Source organism: Myotis yumanensis, unplaced genomic scaffold (genome assembly GCF_028538775.1).
Source record: "Myotis yumanensis isolate MYYU_CA2020_CCGP unplaced genomic scaffold, mMyoYum1.0.hap1 SCAF_2, whole genome shotgun sequence".
NCBI classification, from domain to species: Eukaryota; Metazoa; Chordata; class Mammalia; order Chiroptera; family Vespertilionidae; genus Myotis; species Myotis yumanensis.
Window position 1 is genome coordinate 34611672 of NW_027223753.1, and position 22831 is coordinate 34634502.

General features: G+C 39.1%; 1 protein-coding gene across 1 annotated transcript in view; it reads right to left on the reverse strand.

The window, feature by feature from the left end:
- Positions 1 to 22831, reverse strand: part of AGBL4 (AGBL carboxypeptidase 4) — a 987573-nt gene that overhangs the window by 909140 nt on the left and 55602 nt on the right. Inside the window, exon 2 of the mRNA XM_070405080.1 lies at positions 13388 to 13510. Coding sequence (XP_070261181.1) covers positions 13388 to 13510 — 123 coding nt within the window. The remainder of the gene's footprint in view (positions 1 to 13387; positions 13511 to 22831) is intronic.

Below are 22831 nucleotides of genomic sequence, written 5' to 3' on the forward strand. Positions count from 1 at the left end.
ATGGATGAGCTGAACTTAGAGAATTCCTTAAGGGTCATGTGTAGATGAAAACAAAACAGGTCAGTCAGCGGGGTGGAGGATGAGGATGGCAGTTAATGCTGCCAGGGGAAAACCGTTTCAAAAATAAGGGTGATTATTAGAAATGTCATATGCTGCAGAGGAATCAAGAGGTAAGACAAGACCACTGAATTATATGACTAAGTCCCTGGCAACCTTTCAGGGAATCATCTTTCTGGAGTAGTGAGGATACAAACCAGACTGTACGGATAAAGATGTAATAGGCATATAGGGACATTGCTATTTTTACTGAAAGTATTTCTAAAAGCACTGTGTATATAATTTAATCTTATCTTGATGATGAAGAACATATAATCTTACATTGATAAAGAACAAGATATCTGGAAGGCTATATATTTAAATTGTGTTGTTTACTTTTATATTTTCTGCCTCTTCCCCTCTGTCAGCTTGTCAACTTTCATTTCTCACCAAAGAGTATTCCTACAGGGCTCCACCCTGTCCACAAATTCCCTAAGCTGAAAATCCATATTATCAAGATAGTTAGAACTATGTCTAAATAAGAAGAAATAAATTCTAAGAATCTCCTCTGAAGAATAAGGTGCATGAACGTTAGTGCATGTATTTTGTAACAACTACTTTGGCTAATTAAAAGTTCCTCCTGCCCGCCCGCCCCCCCCACTCACCCAAGTTCTCAATAATAGTCTCAAAAAATAAGGCTGCTGGATAAGTGTTTGTTTTCCATAAATAAATATAGGCATGCTACATTTCTCAATTTTGCATCCTAGAATTTGAGGTCAATAGTTATAAAAATACAATAAATGTATGTATAACTAATTCCATCTGGTACATTTCTATTCGTTCTCACACTAATTCTTTCAATAAATATTTATTGAGCACTTATTCTATGTCAGGTATTGTTCTGAGCATCAGGGAATAAAAGAAAAATTCCACCTTTGCAGAGTTCATATTCTAGTTAAGGACACAGACAATAAATTAAAATACAAATAAATAGGTAAAATGTATATAATGTTAGTGGTAAGTGCTAAGAAGAAAAAAATAAAGCATATAAGGGATTAGGAAATGTCAGGGGAAAAGAGCTGAAATGTTATACAGGTTAAGTCAGGCCTCACTGAGAAGGTAACATTTTAATAAATAACTGAAGTGAGGGAGAAAACCATGCTGTCTGGAAAACATTCCAGGAAGAGAATTAAGGTGCAGTTCCTATATTATCTCCTCTATAAAGTCTTTCTTGGTGGTCTTCTACACTCACCCTACCCCACCCCATCCATACACACAAAAATGAATCACCTCCCTCCTTGGGATTCCTTCACACTTTAGTACTGACCACTGACTATCTGCTAGACAAGTGGTAATTCTAATCCACACAACAACCCTGTATTGCGAGTATTGTTATACCTATTATAAAGATGTCCTGAGCTCCATGTTTAAATGACCTGCTCAAGGTACAGCAGTAATGATGATTGAGCTAAGACTTAATTCCTTCTGCTCTATAGAACTACCTCTTTAATTACAATGCTTATAGCTTCTTATTTTCCATAGCAAACAAAAAAAGAGTAGGGGGACACTTTCACTCAGTTATTCAAAAGCTCAGCCCTGTCTGAAAGAAAACAAGAATTTTAAAATAAATAACAATTTCCCAAAATAAAGTGCAAGCTCACAAAGTAAGTGAAATCAGATGGATACATTCTCAAAACCAAACAAATGTCTAATGACTTCAGTGTAGGCCATAGGACACAATCTCAGCAGAGGGCCAAAAATATTTTGTCACAACATGATAATATCTATAGATGTAAAGAGGAATATGCAAATTAGCCAGGACACCATAACATGTCACGACTGGACCATTAGCATATTAACTCTTTATTAACTCCTATTATCAGGAGGCGGCCTGCATGCGCCTCGGGCATTGCTCTGGAGATGGGAGACAGGGCGGAAGCGGAGAGGCAGGAGCAGGGAAGTGGAGAGGTGGGAGCAGGGAAGTGGGGAGGCAGGAGCAGGGAAGCAGGGAGATGGGGCGGAAGCAGGGAGGTGGGAGAAGGTGGGACCAGCCGGAGGCAACTCGAGGGTGGGCAGCGCCACGCAAATTCGCACCCTGAGCTCCTAGTTTCCACATAATTATGGTTTATATTTGAATTATAAATCAGATACCCACCCCCCCCCCCCCCAAGAAAAAAAAAAGAAAAATCTGGGCAACCCTTCAGACTGCACACATAAGCTCTATTATAAAATGTAAAAATCCGGTCAAGAGTACAACTCACTTACCAAGGTGGCATCAAATAATTAAGCATGACTCAGATCAAGAAATTATTAGATTGGCAACACTTAAAGCCAGTAGTGTTAACGCTGACCATTAAAACAGAGCTTCCCCAAAGATTCAGCAAATCATGCCAACCACTCTGGCCCTGAGCTATGAGAATCAGCAGGTGGTGAGTTGAAGATCCAGCCTCATCATTGACAGGAACTTTAAGGAATCACCGAGCAAGGATTCTTGCCATAAACATTGAGACGTGAATCAATCAGGGATAAGTCAATAAAGAGCCCATGCCAGATAATTCAATAAAAGGAACATATTACAGGAAACTATTTGCAAAGTGTTGAGAGAGCTGAAAGCTCAAACAAGTGTGAGTGGGGTGACACAGAGATTAACAACAGCAGGAAATCTCTACTGCACTCATGGGTAGAAAAGCAAAGGCAGCAGGCCACAATATTCTGGAAACCAGGGCAATCCAACAAAGTTGGAGCTGTCTGCCCTAACCGTTTGGCTCAGTGGATAGAGCATCAGCCTGCGGACTGAAGGGTCCCAGGTTCGATTCGGGTCAAGGGCATGTACCTTGGTTGCTGCCACATCCCCAGTAGGGGGTGTGCAGGAGGCAGCTGATCGATGTTTCTCATTCATTGATTTTTCTAACTCTCTATCCCTCTCCCTTCCTCTCTGTAAAACATCAATAAAATATATTTTTCATAAAAAACAAAGTTGGGGCTGTCTGACAAAACCATGAAGGACATGAGGCTACTGCAGAAGGTGCTGCCCAAAATGGAAAGGATGAAAAATACCCAGGCTTCTCCCTTCTTCCTGACCTTCAATCTCCTTCTAGAGCAGCAGTTCTCAACCTGTGGGTTGTGACCCCTTTGGCAGTCAAACAACCCTTTCACAGGGGTTGCCTAAGACCATCCTGCATATCAGATATTTACATTACGATTCATAACAGTAGCAATATTACAGTTACGAAGTAGCAACGAAAATAATTTTATGGTTGGGTCACAACATGAGGAACTGTATTTAAAGGGCCAGAAGGTTGAAAACCACTGTCCTAGAGCCTCCTATTAGCTGAATCTAGCCAGAATCCAGATGTTAAGGGACCTTGGAAGTACAATTTCAAGGTGTGGGGTGGTCCCCTGCAATGCAGAGAAGGGGAAATAATGAGGAATGAAACTAACTGCAAACAGGTGATTTCCACAAGATATTTCCACACTTCAGAAGACAAGTCCATTTTACAGCTGTATGACAACTCACAGTTTGTATGGATTTTTCAATTCTTGGAGTATACTATCAAAGTATGACTATCTTATGGAGAATAAAACACAGACAACACAGACAACATTCTAGTTTTGCTAATTAATATAATGTAAATATTTTTATTTGCAAATGTAAAGCAGTAATAACAAAAAATTAAAAGCAAATGCTAATTGAAAATGTGTCATTTGGTCATCACTTTAAAAAATACATACTTACTGGGGAGAAACCAAGATGGCGGCATAGGTAAACACCGGAAATTGCTGCCTCCAACAACCACTTCAAAACTACAACTAAGAGACAAAACAGACATCATCCAGAACCACAGAAAGGTTGGCTGAGTGGAAATTCTACAACTAGAAGGAAAGAGAAAAGCACATTGAGACTTAGAGGAGGTGCAGAAGTAAAGTGCAGAGGTACTGAGGCAACGGAGGACATGTCTTTTTCAATCGGGAGGAAGTCTCAAGCTCCTGACTGCTCTGAACTCCAGTTCCGGGCGAGTCTCTGGGGACTTATACTCATATGGGGAGAGACTGGACTGTCTGGCATCGGTCGGAACTCGAGGGCGGCTTTCTCTCAGAGGTGCTTGCAGCGATTACTGGGACAATGAGACGGGGGGCTTCTTAGGGTAGGACTGAGGAGCAGCCATAGCTGCTTGCTCCACCCTGCTGACTCCCTGAGACCCCGCCCCACCCAAGCTGTGCGCAGAGGCTTTTGCATATGAATGGGCTGGCCCTTTGCAATCTAAAATTACCTAACAAACTGCAGCTGGGTCAGAGAGACCCAGAACATCCAAAAGAAGGCTCAAGGCACCACAGCAGCTTGCATTGCTTCACAGCTGGGCCTCATCTGGGCACCTCCAAACCCCAAACAAGGAAGGGGAATCTGCAGATCTCTTCATAGATCCTGCTGGGTAGCCTCAGGCAGAGGCTAAATTAGCACCTCCTTAGAGATCCAAGAGCCTGTGTACCCAGTGGTCAGACTGGGACCATCCAGATTACAACTCCTCAGATCCATAAGGGACACACTCAGGGGGCAGATTCAGTGAGCACCAAAGCCCCACTGAAGCAAGTCTTGCCTCATAAGGGTGTCTTCAGCACAGAAGTTCTCCCACCGTAGACACAGCTGATTCTCACAGCCAATTGGCCTGGAGGTCAATTCCTCCCAGTGATACCTACAAAAATCAAGGCTTAACTACAACAAGACTGTGCACAAAGCCCACAAAGGGGTGCACAAAGAGTGTCCACCTCAGGTAATTGGGGAGGCTTAGCCACTGGGCCCTATAGGACACCTAGAACACAAAGCCACTCTATCAACACGGGGAAGCAGCCAAAATGCAGAAACAAAGAAACAGATCACAAATGACAGAAATGGAGGAAAGCAAACTACTGGATATAGAGTTCAAAACCACACTTTTATGGTTTTTCAAAAATTTTCTAGAAACCACGGATAAATTTAGTGAGACCCTGGAGAATAGGAAAAAGGACCAACTAGAAATTAAGCATACACTGACTGAAATAAAGAATAATATACAGAGATCCAACAGCAGACAAGAGGATCCCAAGAATCAAGTCAAAGATTTGAAATACGAAGAAGCAAAAAATACCCAACTGGAAAAGCAAAAAGAAAAAAGAATCCAAAAATATGAAGATAGTGTAAGGAGCCTCTGGGACAACTTCAAGCGTACCAACATCTGAATTATGGGGGTGCCAGAAGAAGAGAGAGAGCAAGATATTGAAAACCTATTTGAAGAAATAATGACAGAAAACTTCCCCTACCTGGTGAAAGAAATAGACTTACAAGTTCAGGAAGCACAGAAAACCCCAAACAAAAGGAATCCAAAGAGGACCACACCAAGACACATCATAATTAAAATGCCAAGGGCAAAAGACAAAGAGAGAATCTTAAAAGCAGCAAGAGAAAAAAAGTCAGTTACCTACAAAGGAGTACCCATACGACTGCCAGCTGATTTCTCAACAGAAACTATGCAGGCCAGGAGGGAGTGGCAAGAAATATTCAAAGTGATAAATAGCAAGAACCTACAACCAAGAGTACTTTATCCAGCAAAGCTATCATTCAGAATTGAAGGTCAGATAAAGAGCTTCACAGATAAGAAAAAGCTAAAGGAGTTCATCACCACCAAACCAGTATTATATGAAATGCTGAAAGGTATTCTTTAAGAAGAGGTAGAAGAAGAAAAAGGTAAAGATAAAAATTATGAACAACAAATACATATCTATCAAGTGAATCTAAAAATCAAGTGAATAAAAAATCTAATGAACAAAGTAAACTGTTGAATATAATAGAATCAGGGGCATAGAAAGGGAATGGACTGACAATTCTCGGGGGGGGAAGGGGTGTGGGGGATGTGGGAAGAGACTGGACAAAAATTGTACACCTATGGATGAGGACATTGGGGGAGGGGGTAAGGGCAGAGGGTGGGGTGGGAACTGGGTGGAGGGGAGCTATGGGGGGAAAAAAGAGGAACAACTGTAATAATCTGAACAATAAAGATTTATTTAAAAAAATACATACTTACTAGTATGTCAGTTTTTAAACTAGTATACTGTAATCATTCAAGTAGTACCTTAAATCTTCATTGGAAAGATGAGGTCTATAACCAAACTCAATCGACCACGTTTAATTAAGTGATGTGTCCCCTTGTTTTGCAGTTCTGTCACTACTAAAGCATAATAAGATGATTCCTGTGTACTCGAAGTCCCCTTCAAAGCAGTGTCTGAGTTGATTTGAAAGAGCAGTTGGAGAGCAGGATTTCATTAAACACAGTTCTTAGGTTCAAAAATTCTATTGTGGGAAAAGTCATCAAAGTTATTTGGGAATGAAATATTCTACTTCTTCCTCAAATTGGAGGTAGAGGAAATAGGAAAGGGAAAAAAATCCAAGGAGATACATAACCATACCATGTATATTAGATATAATTCAGTAAAAAGGTCAGAAATAATTTTTATTATTTTGAAGATAATTTATTGATTTTTTAGAGAGAGAGGAAGGGAGAAGAGAGAGACATCAATGTGAGAGTGGAACATCCATCAATACCTCCTGCATGCCCCCTACCAGGAGTGGAGCTGGCAACCCAGGCATTTGCCCTGATTGGGAATTGAACCAGAAACCTTTTGGTGCACTGGATGACTCCAAACCAACTGAGCCACCCCAGCCAGGGCAGAGGTAAAAAAAAAAATTTTAAATAGAAACACCACTTTAAAAGTTCAGCTTTGTTTCACTTATGAATCAGAAACAAATAGAATTAAATTATTCACCTATAGTTTCACAGCTACCAATATTTCTCCAATAGAAGTTCTAGACATAGTGAAACATTCCTTTATGTTTCAAAGCAATGCTTTTGCTCATAAATGTGCAATTTTTTTCTCTAAAAGAGATAATGGCCTTGTAAGATGGCATGTTCTGGAATGAAGTGATAGTATTAGTAAGAAGGAAATTTGTATCAGATCTTATGTTACTGACATTGTTAAAATAAAATGTTTGGATTTTGTCCTGAGGACAACAGTGAGCAATGAATAATTTTAAGCAATAAAATAATATGATCAGATGATTTCCATTTTAGCTTTGGAGGCATTGTGGAAGATGAACCAGAGAGAGGTTTGTGCCAGAATTACTACCTAAAATTGATTGGCTGATATTGTGCTATGTCTATTTTATATATTATCCCTAATTTACATAATGATTCAATAATAATTATTTATTGTCCTAGTTTTGTAGATGAATAAACTTTAAGTGATATCATCAGCATGACTTACCAGTAAGTACCAAAGTTTGTATATCAACCCAAGTCTATCTGAAATCGAAACCTGTGATTTGGGTATTATAGCTTTGATATAATTCTGATGAGATGCTATAGGAATTTAGTTGCTGTTTATATCAATTAACCTATGGTAAAATTCATTTACGTCTTTTTGCTTCAAATCACAGACCTACTGACAAGTTAAGTGAGGACTTGTTGAACAGCATGGTGACTATAGTTCCTAATATGGTATTGTATACTTGAAAGTTGCTGAGTAGATCTTAAGCACTCACCACACATGTGAAAAAGTTAACTATGTTAATTAACTATGTGAGGTGAAGGATGTGTTAATATCTTGATCTTGGTAATTATTCTATAACTAGAGGCCTGGTGCATGAATTCATGCACAGGTGGGGTTTGGCCCACCCACCCACATGAGGGCTAATCAGGGCCGGGCCAGCTAGGGGGAGGGGCCACGGAAGGTTGACCGGCTGACCCCACTGCTGATTGGGGTTGGGGGGGCCAGCCAGGGGCGGGCCAATCAGGGGGAGGGGCCGTGGGAAGTTGGGGGGCCAATCGGGGCCCCCATCCAGGTGGTTGGCCGCTGTAGTGCATGTCATAGCAACCTGTCATTCTGGTCATTCCAGTTGTTTCACTGTTCAGGTCACTTGGCTTTTATATATATAGATACAGTGTGAGACAACAGCAGGTTTACAGTTGTTTGTATGAAAATAATACAATAATTAATAACAATACAATAAACTCTGTTTTATGTACTCACAACTGTAAACATACTTTTGCCCTATTATGTATATATGTATATGAAATCATCACATTGTATACTTTAAATATATACATTTATATTTGCCAATTATTCCTCATTAAGTCCATGTAGATATCTAAACAAAGAAAAGTTTAGGTAAGACGTTAAGCTAAAAACCCTGATTTCTAATGTAGTCTTGACACATTTTCATACTGTGCCATGAATGAAGATAATTTCTATCAAAAGGAAACATAATGTTAATTTTTACAGAATACACAAGTGAAATAGTAAATTCCATTGGAGGAATTAAAAGTTTTAATTTTTTATTTCCATTTTTTTGAAATAGTATGCAAACACTGACCCATAACTTTATTTCACTGACCCTTCTGCTTTCAACAGAAATTTAAACAACATATTAAATATCTCAGGGTCACTCAGCCTGGCCCACCCCCTCTTGCAATCCAGGACCCCTCGGGGGATGTTGGACTGCTGGTTTCTGCCCAATCTGGCCGGCGGGGATCGGGCCAAAGCCAGCAGTCCGACATTCCCTTAGGGATGTAGTAGTGCAGGAAGCGGCAGGCGGCCGGGGAAGAGTCCAAGTCCAGGCGGATGCCACGCCGCTGACGCTCATCCTGGCCCCACTGTGCCTGCCACTGCTGCTGTGTGGTAGCACTGCCGTGGAGGCAGGAGAGGCTTGGGCCACCGCAGCTGCACTTGCCAGCCATGAGCCTGGCGTCTGGCACCAGTCAGTCAGCTAAGCGGTGCTCCCGCTGTCAGAGCACACTGACCACCAGGGGGCAGCTTCTGCGTTGAGCGTCTGCCCCCTCGTGGTCAGTGCGCATCATAGCGACCAGTTGACCAGTCATTCGATCATTTGGTCGCTTAGGCTTTTATATATATAGATAATGGTTAAAAGTATGGCCTTTGGAGCTAGAAAATTCTCAGTTTCATATTCAGCTACACCATTTGTCAGTCATGCACTTTAAGGTAAAGAGATTTACATTTCTGAGCATCAGTTTCCAAACCTATAGAGAGAGATTTAACACCTCAGAAGGTTTTGTGAGTATTAAATGAGATAAGCTATGTATATGTCACTTATGATAGTATCTGGCAAGCAATAAATAAGTGATAATTTTTATTGTTTTTTCCTTAATATTCTTTTTGCTGTTAATTTTTTATATAAATATAAAATATTTTTATCAATCTTAAAATTTCACTTTATGAAGATTATTTTGTTCATTCTCTGTCATCCCTCATTTATTCATATATTTATCAAGTTCCTTATTAAATGACTGATAGTATACTAGGTGCTGGGAGAAAAAATTAATAAGAAACCATCCCTGAATTCAAGGCACTTTTAGTGATAAGGAAAAAGAAACACAATTAAATGACTGCAATGCAATAAGGGCTATCAGAAAATAGCTTAAGAGGTGGTTGTAAATACAGAGATACAGATAGCCAAACTTGCCTGAGATGTACTGTTTCTCAAAGGAAGAAATGCTGGACTGAGTCTTAATTAACATTTTACCAGGTAAAGAAAACAGTATCTGCAAAGGTATAAAAACTTCAGAGAAGTTGGTGGATTAGGAAATAAGCAGCAATTAAATATAACTTCTTCATCAAAGCTATTGGAAAGTTAATCTCTCCCCATCTTTCTGTTGCTCAAATTACTTCATTGAATAAATAAATACAGTATTAATGTAGTGCTTAATTTTGTAAGCACTCTGCTTGGTTCTGTGAAAGAACAGGGATTAATCAGACTCATATTCTGTCCTGAAGCTGGTTACTAATAGAAGAGAACAAAAGAAGTTTTTAAAAATTATAAAAAGTCTCAAATATCTCTGCCAAAACCGGTTTGGCTCAGTGGACAGAGCGTCGGCCTGTGGACTGAAGGGTCCCAGGTTCGATTCCGGTCAAGGGCATGTACCTTGGTTTCAGGCACATTTCCAGTAGGAGATGTGCAGGAGGCAGCTGATCGATGTTTCTCTCTCATCGATGTTTCGAACTCTCTATCTCTCTCCCTTCCTCTCTGTAAAAAATCAATAAAAATATATTTTTTTTAAAAAATATCTCTAGGGAAATAAAATTAGAGTGGTATGGCTGTTTTCTCAAGGGAAATATACTTATAGGGAGGTGTATATGGAAAAAAACCAGATCAGGGATTCATAGGAAAGTTCATATTTGACCTGCAGATTTCATTTCTCATAAGAAAAACATTAATTATCCACTAACTCAGGGCCAGGAAATGTACTAGGCACTTCACAAATCCAACAACTCCAAACGGAGAAAAAAACTTATGGTGGATTACCTGAAAGGAACATATTTAATCTATGAGTCAATACTCCCCATTCATTGAATCTATTAACCACCTAACTCCTTTCCAGTAAGTCCAGATACACTTATAGAATCCTTTCAACACAGCATACCAGGAAACCACAGCCAGTAGTTCAGAATTAGCACATAATATAAAAGCCCTCTGACTTTCCTGTTTTAAATAATCTCAAATTAATCCTTGAATTAACCAGTCTCACCCCAATAAATTCAATAAAAAGGAAAAATAAATAAACAGATAGATAAAATGAAGGCTGCATATATCAAACAAATTGTTTCAAGTGGTAACTGAATTGCTTTCACTAAAATGCCCTTTAGCATTATGCCCTCATACTACATTGAAGGATGTTACAAAATACATCTCTATGAAACATACCGTTGTAGAGACCACAGGGATACTGTCGAGGATGCTATTCATCATATTTCAGTATATGCTTTGGGAAGCTCATTAGGAAGGGTTTCTACCAGATTTCAGTACCTGATTTATTTTTATCTTATTAACTGGCTGCCAGAAAAGTCACAGTTAAACTTGTAACCTCTCTATAGCAAATTTATGGGTCTCATAGCATACATTTTACGTACTCATCCAGCTGAATTTTCTTTTGCTATTTCCCCTTTAAGAGATCTCCTCATTTATCTATTTTAAATATTTTATTATTCTGTATATATTTTAGTGAAATGGGCTTAATTTTTTTAAACAATGAAATATATATTTATTTTTCTTCAATTAAGATATAAGGTAGGCATCATTCACCATTACAAATGAGGAAACGGTGACCCAGGATTCAAGTCAGGATTTGAACTGCAGCCTAATTCCAGAGGGTGTCACTTAGCCACTCTACTATACTGCAATACTGATGCACTGCTAGGACAAATCCAGTTGATATAACCAACTGTTCATACATTTGGGAAGAAATATGCATTATTCACTTAGTTACTTTGTGGTCAGATGGGCAATTTCTTGTACTGAGCTTTTCGGGAAGGGATGGAAAAAGATGAGTATAGTGAAGGAAAAGGTGTTCTAGAAAATGAATCTGGATTATTTCATTCTGTAGGTATAAAATAATTCCTACTCATAGAATTATTGTAAAAACCCATCACACCTTAACCCAGCGGTTCTCAACCTGTGGGTCACAACCCCTTTGACGGTTGAACGACCCTTTCACAGGGGTCGCCTAAGACCATCCTGCATATCAGATATTTACATTACGATTCATAACAGTAGCAACATTGCAGTTATGAAGTAGCAACGAAAATAATTTTATGGTTGGGTCACAACATGAGGAACTATATTTAAAGGGCCAGAAGGTTGAGAACCACTGCCTTAACCTAAAGTAAAAAGAATTCAAAAAGTATTTTCTAGGCACCAAGTGAATTCCTGGATAAGATAATAATACTAGATTCAAAAAAAGTAGGAAACATTGTTCCTAACAGTGTAGACAGTGCTCATATCTGACTGGAAGGACAACACTACAATTCTGTGTTATGAGTTGAATTGTGTCCACAGAAAACTTCATATGTTTCAATCCTAACTCCCCAGAACCTCATAATGAGACCTTACTATGAGAAAAGGTCTCTACAGAAGTAATCAAATTAAAATGGGGTCATTAGTGTGAGCCCTAATCCAATATGGCTGGTGTCCTTATAAAAAAAAATGGGGCGAGTATTTAGAGGCAGACATACACATAGAGAGAACACCATGTGAAAATGAAGACATAAATTAAGGTGATGCTTTTACAAACCAAAGAACAACAGAAATCGCTAGCAAACCACCAGAAACTAGAGAAGAGGCATAGAACAGATTCTTTCCAAAAACCCTTAGAATGAACCAAGCCTGACAACACCTTGATCTCAGAACTGTGAGACAATAAATTTCTGTTGTTTAAGACACTCAGTTTGTGGCTCCTTGTTATGGTAGCCCTAGCAAACTAAGACAACATGGAGTAAACTAAGAGCAAAACTCTGGATAAACAAGTTTTCAATAGTTGGTATAAAAAACAGATGTTCATAGGATTCAAAGAGCTGGCATATCCCTTCACATAAACACACACACACACACACACACACACACACACACACACACGCACACTATTCAAAAACAAAAATGCCCAGCCAGCATCAGCATGGCTCAGTGGTTGAGTGTCAACCTAAGAACCAGGAGGTCACGGTTGGATTCCTGGCCAGGGCATATGCCTGGACTGCAGACTCGTTTCCCAGTGTGGGGCATGCAGGAGGCAGTCAATCAATGATTCTCTCACATCATTGATATTTCTATCTCTTTCTCCCTCTCCCTCTCCATTCCTCTCTGAAATCAATAAAATTAATTATTTTAAAAATGAAATTATGTTACTTTTCTCATTAATATTTTCAACATATTCTGAATACATACTGTTTGCTATTCATAGTAGAATATGAGGTTCAGGGCATAAAAATTTTAAAAAGATCAAATACCTACTGGATGGGAATTCACAATCAAGTCCTGATCTCCCCATTTAGGATACCCACAAGCATTTATTGATTATGATGGATTATTACTTTTGCTGTTTTGTTTGTGTTCAATAGAATCTGTTCTGTCATCATTTCTTTACAGAAAAGCCTCCTGTCTCACAATGATTAAGTTCAGTGAGAATGTCATATAAAACCAGATATAATAAATATTCAATAATTGATTTACCATATAGTCAGTCAAATTATATTAGTTCTATCCCAGACAAATAAGATCTAGGTAAGTACTTTATATATAAGATACTATACAAATGTTCACCATTATTACCTGTATATTTCTAATAATTTATAGCAACAAAACATTGCATCTCATTTTAAGTATTTCCAAGTTAATCCCATCAAAATTGATTTTCCTCTGACAGCTTGTTTCATTCTGGTGAAATATTAAATGGACTGAATCACATTTAGGTGGGAATAGATTCTAAAAAACCCCTCACCAGACAAGATCAAAAGCAAAGGCCTTTAATACACTCACCACTCTCAAAGCAAGCATCAAAGACAAGATGTCCTTTCTTGGGCTGTCCACAGTATCCAGTTGGAAGCACCATATATTTGTTCACATTCCCTCCGATGGCATCGTCCTTTCCCAAATCATTGCCTATTTTTTAAAAAAATTGGCCCATGTTAAACAGAAATAAAAATGCATTTAGTAATAGAAGTCTAATTAGGTTTTTATCATTAATTTGCCCCCTCCCCTGTCCTTTTGTGTTAATACCAGCAACAAGAAATTAACTACATATTGCAGTAGAGTACAAAGAGAATGCATTTTGAAACTAGAAAGATACAGGCTCAAATCTCATCTGTACTACATACTAATTCTCTGTGATGCAAAGCAATCAATTTAATCCCTTTAGCCTCAGTTTCTCTCATTCATTAAAAAAAAAGGAAGAGGAAACCATGTTCCAACATTTTACTGAGAATTATATGAAAAATATCTAGTATAACTACCGAAATCCAAAAAAGTTCATTAAATTATATTAATTATTTAATAATAATAATATATATAACTTGTCACTAATATATTGTTAATTACTTTAATTTGGGGATAATACATAAAAGATTTTATCAGACACTTCATTAAAGCAGATATATGGGTGTCAATTAAGTTCATGATAAGATGCTCAACCTCAGTAATCAATAGGGAAATGTAAGTTGAAACCACAATAAGATTACCTTACACCTATTAAAAGACTAAAATCAAAGAAACTGACTAAACCAAGAAGGGATGATGATGCAATGAAAACTTTCATGCATTTCAGGTAGAAATGAAAAATGACACAACCACTTTAAAAAATAGTTTGACACTTTGTTATAAAATTAAATATACACAACATACAACCCAGGAATTCCACTCTTATGTATTTATCCATGATATATGAAAACATATGTTCACACACAAAAAAATAAAACACATACATGAATGCTTATAGCAGCTTTATCCATAATCACCTAAAAACTGGAAACAATCCCAATGGTTTCAACTGGTGAGTATATAAACCATCTCTGGTACATCTATACAATGGAATATGAATCAGCAGTAAAAAGGAACAGATAACTGATACACAGCAACATGCATGCATTTCACATGCATTCTACTAAATGCCAAACTCAAAAGGCTACATACAACCTTTATAATCTATTAATATGACATTTTAAAAGGCAAAATTATAGGCATTTTTAAAAGTTAGTGATTGTCAGGGGCTGCAGGAATGGAAAGGGATTGACTACAATGTCATCAAAACTTTGAAATCTGCTTTGAACCCTATTTCAGCAGTTATACCTACCTTTCTCTCATCCGCCACACTGAAGGGTATGCATGCATGTGTAAGTGGAGGGGTAGATGTCTGCAACAGGATTTATAAACTCTCCCAGGAAACTCCTGAAGGTCCTCATAGGAATTATGGAAGGAAAGCAGTTGCTAATATGACAACCCCCACCCTAAACAACTAGAAAACTGGACCAATACTGTATCTGAAGCAACAATTTTCTGACATAGATGACAAGCAGTACCCAACTGTGATGGCTAAGAGAAGGGAAATAAATGAGGGAGCCTCATGATAGTCCTAGGTTTCAGATTAGTGACAGTTTCCGAAAGATAGTGCAGGGAGAGGGTTTCAAAGCACAATAGGGTAGTTTTCTGACTTGATAATACTGTAATGAAGAGTTTTGAGAGGCTGAAGAAACTTAAATTTGAAAGTCAGGGCATTGAGGAGGAGAAAGCTATAGAGAATCAGAGCAACAAAAATCTACAAAGGTCTGCTTAAGACTTTGGCTGAATACTAAGTCTTGTAGAGTGAAACTCCATGAGACCAAATAAAAAAATAACTGGGACGTTGCAGACTCAACTCTTTCCAAACTGCAACCATCCTGAGTGGAGAATCCATGTTGAAACCCAGGGCATTAACTAGAGATTCCTGAAATACCAGGGGTACTGGTTAATAATGTCGTATTTTGTAATCCAAGAAAACAAGATAATTTCAAGAGAAACATCAAAAGCGCTTTCTTTAAAGTAATGTCCATCGCTAGCTACACATTTCCCCCATCTTTCAGGTAATTTGTGGATACCGTCCCAATAGAACTTTTCTTATTTTGAGGCAAACCATTCAAAGACCCAATTTTCCACTTTTTTGTACGTTTTGAAGTGCTGCTCAGAAAGTGCATGTGCCATCCATCAGAACAAGTGGTAATCTGAAGGAGAAGGTCTGGTGAATACGGTGGGTGGGTTAATACTTCCCTGGCAAGATTTTTTAACGTGTCTTTAACTGGTTTTGAAGTGTGTGATGGTGCGTTATCATGAAGCAAAATTACTTTGCCATGTGTTCTGGCCCATTCTGGTTGTTTTACGATCAAACCTTGGTTCAAATTGATTATTTGTTGTCGGTAGCAATCAGTATTAACGGTTTCACATGGTTTTTGAAGCTCATTTGGTGGGATCACACCTTCCTGATCCCACCAAATGCAGAGCATTGTCTTCTTTCAGGAGTGATTTGGCCTTGCAGTTGATGTTGATGGTTGACCTGGATCAACCCATGATTTTGTGCATTTGGGATTCTCAAAATAAGTCCACTTTTCATCGCCAGTCACAATTTGATGCAAAAAAGACTTTCTTTTGTGCTGTTGAAGCAACATTTTACTGATGACTTTTAGGTTTTCCATTTGTCTTTCGTTCAGTTGATGTGGCACCCATTTTCCTTCCTTTAAAATCTTTCCCAGTGCTTGTAAATGTTCAGAAATTGTTTGCGGAGCAACGTTTAATCTTTCTGCAAGTTATTTTTGAGCTTGACACACATCTTCATCCAATAATGCTCGTAATTGTTGGTCATCAAACTTTTTTGGTTGACCTGGAAGTTCTTTGCTTCTCACATTGAAACCATCACTCTTCAATAGTTTAAACCAGTGTTCACAAGTATCTTTGGATGCAGCATGTTCACCATAAGCTTCCTGAAGTATACGATAACTTTTTCTTCAAAATAAAGCAATGAATTAAAACTTCCCACAAATGCTCTTTTTTTGGCACAAAATTCGACATTTTTAAGCGTAAAAATATCTACGATGTTAACACCTTCAGCAAATTTGACATATGAAGTTTTGAAGCTTGCTGTCAATACAAGATAGCATACATATCAAATCACATATATTTATTTCTTCAACATATGTGTAATTTCATCTATTGAGAATAATCCGCATTATTAACTGGTACACCTAGTATACTAACCATGAACACTTGATAAATGAAATTTGAAATACAATATCATTAAAATAGCATCACAAAACACGAAATATTCAGCCTTCAATGTAACCAATTATGTATAAAAACTTTATACTGAAAACTAACAGACATTGCTGATATATATTAAGGAAGACCCAATTAAATGACAAGGTATATCGTGTTCATGAATTAGAAAATTCATTATTGCTAAGGTGACAACTTTCCAAAAATTCATCTCTAGATTAAATGCAATCCCAATCAAATCTTAGCATTTTTTGTAGAAGTCAACAAGTTGATCATAAAATTTATGGAATTTCCATATAGAATATATGGAAGCTCAAAAGACCTGGAATATCTACACTAATAAAAGACAAAGATGCTAATTGACTGTAACTTCACTACACCCAAGCCATGCCCACCAGCCAATCAGAGCGACTATATGCAAATTAACCCAACCAAGATGGCGGCTGGCAGCCACGGAGCTGGAGCAAGCAAGAGGCTTGGTTGCCCTGGCGATGGGGGAAGTCAAGCTTCCTGCCTGCTCTGGCCAGCTGTAGCCTCTGCAAAAGACAACAAAGTTTCAATTACAGAAGCTAAATAAATCCCAGATACCTGCTTCCAGCCAGCCTTCAATGGGAGCTTGGGTGGCTGGGGGCTGTGGCCAGCCTGCAAACAGCCATCAGCCACTCACCCAGGATGGCCACACCCTCATGGGGTGAGGGACCCTGCTGAAGGGCTTGGCCAGCCTGCAAACAGCCATCAGCCCCTCACTCAGGCTGGCCAGGCACCCCAGCAGGGACTCCCACCCTGAAGGGGCTGTGGCCAGCCTGCAAACAGCCATCAGCCCCTCACCCAGGCTGTCTAGGCACCCCAGCAGTGACCCCTACCCTGAAGGGGCTGTGGCCAGCCTGCAAACAGCCATCAGCCACTCACCCAGGCTGGCCAGGCACCCTAGCAGGACCCCCCTCCCTGAAGGGGGTGTGACCAGTTGAAAACGGCCCTCAGCCCCTCACCCAGGCTGGCCAGGCACCCCAGCGGGACCCCCACGCTGATCCGGGACACTCTTCAGGGCAAACCAGCCGGCCCCCACCCATGCACCAGGCCTCTATCCTATATAATAAAAGGGTAATATGAAAATTCACCCTAACAGCAGAGCAACTGGGAATCACTGGTCACTATGACACACACTGACCACAAGGGGGCAGACGCTCAATGTGGGAGATGCCCCCTGGTGGTCAGGGTGCTCCCACAGGGTGAGCTCTGCTCAGCCACAAGCCAGGCTGATGGCTGCCAGTACAGCAGTGGTGGTGGGAGCCTCTCCTGCCTCCTCAGCACCCTAAGGATATCCGACTGCAGCTAGGCCTGCTCCCCGCTGGCAAGTGGACATCCCCTGAAGGCTTCCGGGCTGCCAGAGGGATGTCTGAATGCCAGCTTAGGCCCAATCCCCCGGGGAACAGGCCTAATCCAGCAGGTGGTCATTCCCCAAGGGGTCCCAGACTGCAAGAGGGCACAGGCTGGGTTGTGGGACCCTCCCGAGGGCACAAATTTTTGTGCACTGGGCCTCTAGTCGAATATAATTTTGAAAAATAAGAAAAAATAAGAAAAAGTTGGAGAACTTACATTGCATGATAACAACTTACTTTAAACTAACAGTAACCAAGACATGAGTAATATGAATATCAGATAACCACAGAAATCAATGGATCAGAATAGAGAGTGCAGAAATACATCCACACACATCACGTACATATGGAGAATTAAGCTTCCATAAAAGTACAATGGGAATTTAATATGGAAAGAATGGTCTTTAAAACAAATGCTGTTTTGCCCTAGCCAGTCTAGCTCAGTAGATAGAGCATCGGCGTGCGGACGGAAGGGTCCCTGGTTTGATTCTGGTCAAGGGCACGTACCTTAGTTGAAAGCTCCCGGCCCTGGTTGGGGGTATGTGGGGGGCAACCAATAAATGTGTCTCTCTCACATCAGTGTTTCTCTCTCTCTCTCTCTCTCTCTCTCTCTCTCTCTCTCTCTCCTTCTCCCTTTCACTCTCTCTAAAAATCAATGGGAAAAAATATTCTCGGGTGAGAATTGAATAAATAAATAATAAAACAAATGTTGTTTGAAGAACTGGACATCTTAACAAAAAATATGAGAGTGTGTGTGTGTGTATGTGTGTGTGTGTGTGTGTGTGTGTGTGATGGTGGTGAAGGTTACACTGGTGTATATTATAGACAGTATTTGTTATATATTTGCCAAACTCATTAAATTGTACAGTTAAAATTGCTACATTTTATTACATGTGAATTATACCCAATTAAACATTATTTGTACATGTTTAAAAGTAAAAGAGCAAGAATAATTTTCGTGTCACAAAATTGATCCTGTGTGTGTATTTAAAAGTAAAATTATCCTATGGCTCATACCCCTCCAACCCTTTTTATTTCCTAGATGCAAATATATTCTTTTTTTTTTTTTTTTTTTTTTTTTTTTTTTTTTTATTTTCCTCTTAAAGTATTACAAAGGGTATTACATAAGTATCCTTTTTCCCCCCCCCCGCCCTTGACAAACCACTACCCTCCCTTACCCCCCAGTGTCTTATGTCCATTAGTTATGCTTATATGCATGCATACAAGTCCTTCGGTTGATCTCTTACTCCCCTCCCTCCTGCCCCCCAACTCTCTCTGGCCTTCCCACTGCAGTTTGACAATCAGTTTGAGGCAGCTCTGCCTCTGTATCTATTATTGTTCAAAAGTTTGTAATGGTCTTTATTATCCATGAATGAGTGAGATCATGTGGTATTTTTCCTTCATTGACTGGCTTGTTTCACTTAGCATAATGCTCTCCAGTTCCATCCATGATGTTGCAAATGGTAGGAGTTCCTTCTTTTTAACAGCAGCATAGTATTCCATCGTGTAGATGTACCACAGTTTTCTAATCCATTCATCTACTGATGGGCACTTAGGCTGTTTCCAGATCTTAGCTATGGTGAATTGTGCTGCTATGAACATCTGGGTGCATATATCCTTTCTGATAGGTGTTTCTGGTTTCTTGGGATATATTCCTAGTAGTGGGATCACAGGGTCAAATGGGAGTTCCATTTCCAATTTTTTGAGGAACCTCCATACTGCCTTCCATAGTGGCTGCACCAGTCTGCATTCCCACCAGCAGTGCACAAGTGTTCCTTTTTCTCCACATCCTCTCCAGCACTTGTCGTTTGTTGATTTGTTGATGATGGCCATTCTGACAGGTGTGAGATGGTACCTCATTGTTGTTTTGATTTGCATCTCTCGGATGATTAGTGACTTTGAGCATGTTTTCATATGTCTCTTGGCTTTCTGAATGTCCTCTTTTGAAAGGTGTCTATTTAGATCCTTTGCCCATTTTTTGATTGGATTGTTTATCTTCTTTTTGTTAAGTTGTATGAGTTCCCTATAAATTTTGGAGATTAAGCCCTTATCCGATATGACGTTGGCAAATATGTTTTCCCACGAGGTGGGTTTTCTTGTTGTTTTGTTGATGGTTTCTTTTGCTGTGCAGAAGCTTTTTATTTTGATGTAGTCCCATTTGTTCAGTTTCTCTTTAGTTTCAACTGCCCTAGGAGCTGTATCAGTGAAGAAATTGTTTTGGCATATGTCTGAGATTTTGTTGCCTTTGTATTCTTCTAGAATTTTTATGGTTTCCTGTCGTACATTTAAGTCCTTTATCCATTTAGAGTTTATTCTTGTGTATGGTGTAAGTTGGTGGTCTAGTTTCATTTTCTTGCATATGTCTGTCCAATTTTCCCAACACCATTTATTGAAGAGACTATCTTGGCTCCATTGTATGTTCATGCCTCCTTTGTCAAAAATTAATTGAGCATATTGGTTCGGGCTAATTTCTGGACTCTCTATTCTATTCCACTGATCTATATGTCTGTTCTTGTGCCAGTACCAGGCAGTTTTGAGAACAGTGGCTTTGTAATACAGCTTGATATCTGGCATTGAGATCCCACCTACTTTGTTCTTTCTCAGGATCGTTGCAGCTATTCGGGGTCTTTTTTTATTCCAGATGAATTTTTGGAGAGTTCGTTCTAGATCTTTGAAGAAGGCCATTGGTATTTTAATGGGAAGTGCGTTGAATGTATAGATTGCTTTGGGTAGTATGGACATTTTAATGATGTTGATTCTACCAATCCAAGAACATGGTATGTTCTTCCATCTGTTTATGTCTTCCTCTATCTCTTTTTTCAACGTCCTGTAGTTTTCTGAGTAGAGGTCTTTAACCTCTTTAGTTAAGTTTATTCCTAGGTATCTTAATTTTTTTGGTGCGATGGTAAATGGGATTGTTTTTCTGATCTCCCTTTCTGAAAGTTCACTGTTGGTGTATAGAAATGCCTCAGATTTCTTGGGGTTAATTTTGTATCCTGCTACATTGCCAAATTCATGTATTAAGTCTAGTAGCTTTTTGATGGAGTCTCTAGGGTTTTGTATGTATAATATCATGTCATCTGCAAATAAGGACAGTTTTACTTCCTCTTTTCCAATTTGGATGCCTTTTATTCCTTCTTCTTGCCTAATTGCAATGGCTAATACTTCCAGTACTATGTTGAACAGGAGTGGTGAGAGTGGGCATCCCTGTCTTGTTCCTGTTCTTAGGGGAAATGGTGTTAGTTTTTGTCCATTGAGTATGATGTTGGCAGTGGGCCTGTCATATATGGCTTTTATTATGTTGAGGTATGATCCTTCTATTCCCACCTTTCTGAGAGTTTTTATCAAAAATGGGTGTTGGATTTTGTCGAATGCTTTTTCTGCATCAATTGATATGACCATGTGGTTTTTTTCTTTCAATTTGTTTATGTGATGTATCACATTTATTGATTTACGGATGTTGTACCATCCTTGCATCTCTGGGATGAATCCTACTTGGTCATGGTGTATGATCCTTCTGATGTACTGCTGGATCCGATTTGCTAAGATTTTGTTGAGGATTTTGGCATCTATGTTCATGAGGGATATTGGCCTGTAATTCTCTTTCATTGTGATGTCTTTACCTGGTTTTGGTATTAGGGTGATGCTGGCTTCATAGAATGAGCTTGGAAGCGTTCCTTCCTCTTGAATTTTTTGTAGTAGTCTGAGGAGGGTAGGTTTTAGTTCTTCCTTGAATGTTTGGTAGAACTCCCCTGTGAAGCCGTCTGGCCCTGGGCTTTTGTTTGCTGGAAGCTTTCTGATGACTGCTTCAATTTCTTCCATAGTTATTGGCCTATTGAGGTTTTTAGATTCTTCCTGATTGAGTTTTGGAATGTTGTATTTTTCTAGGAATTTGTCCATTTCCTCCAGGTTGTCCAGTTTGTTGGAGTAGAGTTGCTCGTAGTATTGTTTAACAATCATTTGTATTTCTGTGGGGTCTGTTGTTATTTCGCCTCTATCATTTCTGATTTGGTTTATTTGGGACCTCTCTCTTTGCTTCTTGGTGAGCCTGGCTAGGGGTTTGTCAATCTTGTTTATCCTTTCAAAGAACCAGCTCTTGGTTTCATTGATTTTCTGTATTGTTTTTTTGGTCTCTATTTCATTGATTTCTGCTCTAATCTTTATTATCTCCTTCCTTCTGCTCACTCTGGGGTTTTCTTGTTGCTCTCTTTCTAATTCTTTGAGTTGTAGAGTTAGATGATTGACTACCATTTTTTCTTGTTTTTTGAGATAGGCCTGTAGAGCTATAAACTTCCCTCTCAGGACTGCTTTCATTGTGTCCCAGAGGTTTTGGATTGTTGTGTTTTCATTGTCATTAGTGTCCAGGATGTTTTTAATTTCTTCTTTGATGTCATCGGTAACCCAATCAATATTTAATAACATGCTATTCAGCTTCCAAGTGTTTGAGTATTTTGGGTTGTTTTTATTGTAGTTTATTTCTAACATTATGCCATCGTGGTCTGTGAAGAAGCTTTTTATGATTTCAATCTTCTTGAATTTGTGGAGACTTTGCTTGTGACCCAATATGTGGTCTATTTTTGAATATGTCCCATGAGCACCTGAGAGGAATGTATATTCCGCAGCTGTGGGGTGAAGTGTTCTGAAGATGTCAATTAAGTCCATCTGATCTAGTGAGTCATTTAGGATTGCTGTTTCTTTGCTGAGTTTTTGTCTAGCGGATTTATCCAGTGATGTCAGTGGTGTATTAAAGTCCCCTACTATGATTGTATTGTTGTCGATCTCTCCCCTGATATCTTCCAGAAGTTTT